Genomic DNA, 7,373 nt, shown 5'->3' with positions numbered 1-7,373 from the left:
AACACCTGCTAACCATGTGTATGTGACAAATTAATTTGATTTGATAAACCCCAACTTAGATGGGAAAAAGATCTGGGTATTAATCTTGATGAGGGACTATGGAGTGACCTATGCAGGAATGGTGTTACATCCACATTGAACTCCAGATATAGACAGATCCAGTTTAATTTCCTCCATCAGCTCTATATCACCCCATCTATACTGCACAAGTTCGACCCTGATATATCCTCTCTCAGTTTAAGATGTGGCTCAGATGAAGGAACATTCCTCCATTCCACTTGGCAGTGTTCAAAACTACACCGTTTCTGGCAACAGGTATGCAATACCATTTCCTCAATTCATGGGGCTGCATTCCCTTTAGACCCGAAGGTCTGTCTACTAGGTAACTTTACTAATTCCAATCTTAGGCCAAGTCATACTATAAAGCTAACAGAAATATTGCTAGCGATTGCCAAGAAATGTATAGCCTTCCCTGTAGCTCAGTTGGTAGAGCATGGTGTGTGCAACGCCAGGGTTGTGGGTTCGATTCCCACGGGGGGCCAGTACTACAAACAAAAAAAAAATGCATGAAATTAAATGTATGTATTCACTACTGTAAGTCGCTCTGGATAAGAGCGTCTGCTAAATGACTAAAATGTAAAATGTAAATGTATTGCCTTGAAATGGAAATCAGATTCCTCCCTGCCAGTTGAAATGTGGCTATCGGAAGTCAATAGTTTTATCCCACAGGAGAAAATGACTTACTGCTTGAGGAATAATTTGGAGACATTTTACAGAATTTGGCATCCTTTAATTGATTATATGGAGAATCTCCCCTCACATCACATTGATTGCGTCTCTATATAATCCTCACATAATGTTTCACACGTAATGTATAATATGTAGCTTACGGCCAATGTCTCATTCTTTTTAATTTTTTTATTATTTCACTCACATTTTTGTCTGTCATCTTGAAAGGTTATTGTCACTTTGTTATATTGTTGTCCAATATCTTCTCCTTTTTTTATGTTCTTAATCGGAAAATGCAAAAATAAACTATAAAAAAAGTGTATTGTAAATAAAAGTGCAGTAAATGCCTGTAAACCTAAAAGCACACGTAGAATACAATAATATACTTCAATTTCATAACTATATCTTCAAATGACCCAAACCATATTTCCACACACAAACATAAAGCAATTTCATTTTTTTTGTTACTATGCTAAATTGTATCAATCTTGAATCAGGGAGAATTTAAACTAAGTCTAACAAAGATTAAGTGGATGCATGCACCCTTTCAGGCTTTATTACTAGATTACTGAGTGTAGATTCATGTTTGACTCTGGTCTATTATTGCTGAAGAGACAGGCGAAGTTCACAGAGTGCAGCAAGGTATTTGTCATTGTAATCATGCACCACAGCCTTATCATACCACTGTATGGCCTGTTCTTTATTCCCCTGCATTCTATAGACAAACCCCAGAATACCACAGGCCTCTCCATCCATGGGGTCTTGGGAGATGCGCCTCTCTGCGATCATCTTCAGTTTCTGGGCACAACTCTTCCATTCAGCAGTGTCCTTCTGTAGTTCCAAACCTTCTGTGTAGTGCTTGATGGCCAGAGGTTCACATTTGTTGTGATACTGCTGGAACTGGCCATAGTTCAAGTTGACCACCTGCAGACTGTCTTTCTTAGCTAGGGCTTTCTCAAAGGTTTTCTTGAACAGTTCCTCTGCCTTGGTGATGTCTTTATCCTCTCCGTAGAGCAGTGCCAGCTCAGCCATGGCATAGATGAAGGAAGACTTCAGTGAAGTAGCCATCTCCAGATGTTGAATGCACTTACGGAGTAGCTGCTGGATCTCAGCACCCTTACCATGGAAGCTTCCACTCTTGCATACTGAGATCTTTTTCCTCTTGTAGCAGAGAGCCAATTGATGGTGTATTATGGCAGACTGGCTTGTACGCTTTAGTGCTCTGTTCAACAGAGCAATGGACTTGTCAACGTGCCCCTGCTGTCGGAGAAACTTCCCTACATAACGTGTCACGTGCGGACAGTCTGGGGACATATCCAGAGCTTTCTCCACCAACTCCTCTGCCTCCCCAAATATTTTATAGACAGCCAGTTTCAGGCCCAGTAGGACCATAAGGACTGCGTCTTGTGGGTTAATCTCTATGGCACGTCTCAGTTGTTTAATAGCTGGTGAGTCATTAACACTCGAGAGCTCTTTTTCTGTACGATACAATGCAATAGCGTAACCTGCATTCCACTCACTCTCCTCAAACTCCAGTTCCAGAGCTTTCTTGAAGCATTCTAGTGCTTTGTCATAGTATTTATAGGAGAACTTGAGGAAGGTCCAACCCTTCTCGCCATAGACCTCAGGATGGAGGACAGATGTGGAACTAGTTGGAAACTTCTCTTTCATCTCCTTCAGTTTCTCTAAGTAACTCTGGCACTTGATGTAATCACCCACATGGTAATGTAACCAGGAAAGGTCTCCATAGGTGACAATGAGATGTTTCTCACAGTCCTCACCATGGTACTCTCTCGTGAGCTCCTCAGCCTTTAACAAGTTAGCCATTGCCTCTTCTGGGTAACCCTTCAGGTATTTGATGTAGGCCAGATTGCTGAACGTCCGTGCAACCCCTGCCTCTTTCCCAAGACCTAACTCAATCTGGTCCTTGAGCCTGGTCTGTACATTATCAATATCCATGTCATCTTGCCTCAAATCCCAGGTGAAGCGGCACTCCAGTTTAAGTAGTTTGGTTAGAATGGAGCTGAAAATAATATATTTTAGTCACTATGTTATTGACAATTTTACACAGCTCATTATTTCAAAATCATAGATTTTGGCATGTGTTCATTCAGAATCTAATTTGGTTCACTGTATTACCATGTGCTTAGTAAAGTAGTCATACGAAGATATAAGATGGCAAACTTACCTCATTTCAATAGTTGTAAAGTTGCACCTGCACATAAAGCAACAAAGCTCAGGTGGCCACACTCCGATAATGAGCACCTTGTGTGCTGGACTGCTGTCACACCGTGCGCGTTCCCTGCCAGGTATAATATTTGTTAATATTAAGCGCGTTCCCTGCCCAGGTACAATAAGTGTTTGTATTAAGCAGAAGTATAAAGTAGCCTACGGAAGTTGACACATTTACAACAATAGTATCAATTGGCGTCCCTATACGAAGCGAAAGGATGAGTATCGTCACTCAGGAAGACTAGTACAGTCGCCTAAGTTTCGTTTCTTCTCAGCCAGTGAACGATTACCTCACGTGGGAGTCTCCTTGAATGGATGACGCGCGCGGCCTCAGTGAGAGGGTTATGCGCAATAGACATAACACGGCACATATTTTGTGTTTGTATTTATTTATTATGGCTCCCCATTACTCTTCCTGGGTTCCAGCAAAATTAAAGCAGTTTATACAATTTTAAAAACATTACAATACATTCACAGACTGTGTACCCTCAAGCCCCTACTCCACCACTACCACATACGGCACAAAATCCACGTGTACGTGTATAGTGCGTATGTTATCGTGTGAGTATGTGTCTGTGCCTATGTTTGTGTTGCTTCACAGTCCCCGCTGTAACATAAGGTGTTTTTTATCATTTTTTTTACATCTAATTTTACTGCTTGCATGAGTTACTTGATGTGGAATAGAGTTCCATGTAGTCATGGCTCTATTTAGCACTGTGCGCCTTCCACAGTCTGTTCTGGACTTGGGAACTGTGAAGAGACCTCTTGTGGCATGTCTTGTGGGGGTATGCATGGTGTCTGAGCTATGTGCCAGTAGTTCAAACAGACAGCTCGGTGCATTCAACATGTCAATACCTCTCATAAATACAAGCAGTGATAAAGTCAATCTCTCCTCCACTTTGAGCCTGGAGAGATTGACATGCATATTATTAATATTAGCTCTCTGTGTACATCCAAGGGCCAGCAGTGCTGCCCTGTTCTGAGCCAATTTCAATTTTCCTAAGTCCTTTTTTTGTGGCACCTGACCACACGACTGAACAGCAGTCTAGGTGAGACAAAACTAGGGCCTGTAGGACCTGCCTTGTTGACAGTACTGTCAAGAAGGTAAAGCAGTGCATTATCATGGACATACTTCTCCACGTCTTAGCTACTGTTGTATCAATATGCTTTGACCATGACAGTTTACAATACAGGGTAACTCCAAGCAATTTAATCACTGCTTGGAGTTACCCTGCTCCACATAAATTCTGTTTTAGAGATATTATGAAGAAAATATATCTTAAATTTGAAATAAATGGTGTTGTAAAACTTTAGAAAGTAAATGTCAATTTAATAACAGTTGAGTGCAGGGCATTCATCCAAACCTCGAGATATAGAGACAGACCATATTTTACTCTGTATATTATTACTGTACTGAGAGTTTCCTATTCTCTGACAATGATGTTCCAGTCTGCTTATAAGTCACCAGATACAGTGCACGTCAGATGCAGGTAACTGCCACAATAACAGAAACACTTAAGTAGATAAGAGATACAAAGTATATTGAAAGCAAGTGCTTCCACACAGGTGTGGTTCCTGAGTTAATTAAGCAATTAACATCCCATCATGCTTAGGGTCATGTATAAAAATGCTGGGCATTATTTAGGCCATTATTTTGACTATCATGGCTATGCCCCCATAGGATGACAATGCCCCCATCCACAGGGCACACGAGTGGTCACTGAATGATTGATGAGCATGAAAATGATGTAAACCATATGTCATGGCCATCTCAGTCACCAGAGTTCAACCCTTATGGGAGATTCTGGTTTGAACTCTGCTACCCGACCTGAGCCTGACATTATACATCGGGTCAGGGCCAGGTAGGGCCTGATTTTTTTATAAATAACTAGGGTACGGGCAGTGCTCAAGTAACATTGAATGAATCACTAACATTTTGAAGCTGAGCCATTTGCTCGTGTTCTGCTGCGCCGTATAGTCGTTTCTGACTAAGATCATGAGATGGTGTCAGAAGTGTTTCAACCTTGTCAAATATAAAACAGGAGAGATTATTTCACCAAAATTATCATGTTCCTTGAGTTTTGTCGGAGTTTAGAGTGACAAAAAGTATCTAACAGCTAATTTCTCTCACGTGTCTCATCATTGAGCAGAGCAGCCCAAGCGGAGCAGTTGCCATGGATACTCACAGACTCAGAGCCACCATGAGCAGAGCACGTGAGAGGGGCAGCTAATGGATTTAGTAATGGAGGAAGTTATTTCTGGTTTCGGTCAAGCCGGGGCCAGGCCTTAAATTTGGCAGAAGCAATCGGGTCTGGGTAGGGTAGGGTAGGACCTGAACGTGAGTAGGGCTTGGGTTTAAAATTCATGCCTGTGCAAGACTCAAATTCTGGAGCGACACCTGAGACAGTGTTTTCCACCACCATCAGCAAAACACCAATTGATGGAATTTCTCATGAAAGAATGGTATCTCATCCCTCCAATAGAGTTACAGATACTTGTAGAATCTTTGCCAAGGTGCATTGAAACTGTTCTGGCTCGTGGTGGCCCAACGCCCTATTAAGACACTTTATTTTAGTGTTTTTTTTATTTTGGCAGTTACCTGTATTTTATAATGGAAACAGAAGTGCAGAATATTGGTGTGCAAAGTAGAAATTGTTATAGCAGACCAACCAAAGACCAACCAAAAGGCCTAAAACTAAGACTGTAGCCAAATTAGGGCCTTTTAACCAGTTGTTGGCCAATAAACTCATTGAATCGCTGCTTTGAGTTGCTTTTCAAAGTTGCATTTCCTCTGCCAATGTCATCAGGTAGTGAATGATTATAACTAGGCATAGGGTTTACTGAGGACAGGCTTTTAACTGTAAATACCTATAGGCCTACTGTTACATAAGGACAAGTTGAGGCCCATTCCTTCAAACTGCCACACAGATTTATCTCATTTTCTGTGTGGCATTTATTGATGAATACTTAACCATGTAATAAGTCATAACATTTTATTATAATATAAAAATTATGTTTGCCATAATACAGAAACTGTCTTTGGGTGATTATAGTCAGCATACAAATGTCACTGTCACGAGAGCCTTATTTTCCCTGTCTGACTGCATTACACACAACAGTTCTGTAATAAAAATAAATGTCATGCAGTCAAGGAATACACAAGCAATGTTGACTTTTGTAATCAAGTAGAAATAATGTTAACATGCGCAAAGATGTTGGTCATATGTTTTATTATCTCTACACAATGTTAATGTCAGTTACAAGAGCTACTGCAGTTGAATGGTCATTTCTAATTAACCTGAAATGGGACACATCCAAAGACAGAAACATGCTTTACTTAAGTAATATATTCTAACTCTATATTTATTTTGAAATCAAACTTAAGAAAGGTACACACTACTTAAAGTTACAGTTACAGAAACACATTTAAATGCATACAGCAGTATTTCAATGTAAAACATGTTGTGTTACAGTAAGGTTTAGCATGGAAATATAATCTGTGTTTCAAATCAAATAAAATCAAACATGTTTGTCACATGTGCAAAATACAACAGGTGTAAACCTTACCAGGAAAAGCTTAGTTACAAACCCTTAAAAACCCTTAACCAACAATGCAGTTCAATAAATAGAGTTCAGAAAATATTTACTAAATAAAGTAAAAAATATAAAATAAAATAAAAAGCAACACAATAAAATAACAATAACGAGGCTATATACAGGGGGTACCGGTACAGAGTCAATGTGTGGGGGTACAGGTTAATCGAAGTAATTTGTACATGTAGGTAGGGGTAAAGTGGCTTGCAGAGTGAATCTTAGCTCTCCTGGTATACTCCTCAGCCTTCCTCTTTGTCCTCAGTGATGAGGAACGCCAAAATCTCAAAGGCTTCGCAGACTCTCTTCTTGAGTACACCAAGAAGAGAGTCTTGGTGGCAGATCCCTGTGATCCACTTCATCCTCTTCCTAGCCTGCTTCCTGTCCCAACTCTCAGTCTGAATCTGGTAGGCCTTTTTGAAGTATGTCACAGCGCCATCCTGGTGTTTCTTCTTGTAGAACAGAAACAGGCCGAAGCCAGTGTAGCAGCGCTGCTTTTCTGAGTCACTGCTGGTATCATCCTCTAACAGGACAGTGAACATCATCGGAAGTTGCATTATGGCCTACATACAACATGCAAGTAGGGGCATTTTCAGCCAGTTGGCTATATCCCAATAGTATTTTCAAACCCAAATCTAAAATAAATTGAATAATGTTGGCCATCATAACATCTGTCTCCAGATGGTGATAGCCAGCACTACAATGTTTCTGTCACCAGAGCCATAGCCTACCCCTTTATATACAGCCTACTCACTACACATACTAATATCTGCCATGAAATATGTTTTATTTAGTTAAGAAATGTATCTTTCAAGGTGAAC

General features: G+C 40.5%; 1 protein-coding gene across 1 annotated transcript; it reads right to left on the bottom strand.

Moving 5' to 3' along the window:
• Positions 1-768: 768 nt before the first annotated feature.
• Positions 769-3,229, bottom strand: LOC106578964 (interferon-induced protein with tetratricopeptide repeats 5). The gene is made up of 2 exons (XM_014158292.2): positions 2,918-3,229; positions 769-2,752 (listed from the first exon to the last, which is right to left on the bottom strand). The coding sequence occupies exons 1-2, from the start codon at positions 2,950-2,952 to the stop codon at positions 1,330-1,332; spliced, it is 1,458 nt and encodes a 485-aa protein (XP_014013767.1). The 5' UTR covers positions 2,953-3,229; the 3' UTR covers positions 769-1,329.
• Positions 3,230-7,373: the final 4,144 nt, after the last annotated feature.

This window comes from Salmo salar, chromosome ssa19 (assembly GCF_905237065.1).
Source record: "Salmo salar chromosome ssa19, Ssal_v3.1, whole genome shotgun sequence".
NCBI lineage: Eukaryota > Metazoa > Chordata > Actinopteri > Salmoniformes > Salmonidae > Salmo > Salmo salar.
Note: the sequence above shows the minus strand (reverse complement) of the source record. Positions and strands in the feature narration are given on the sequence as shown.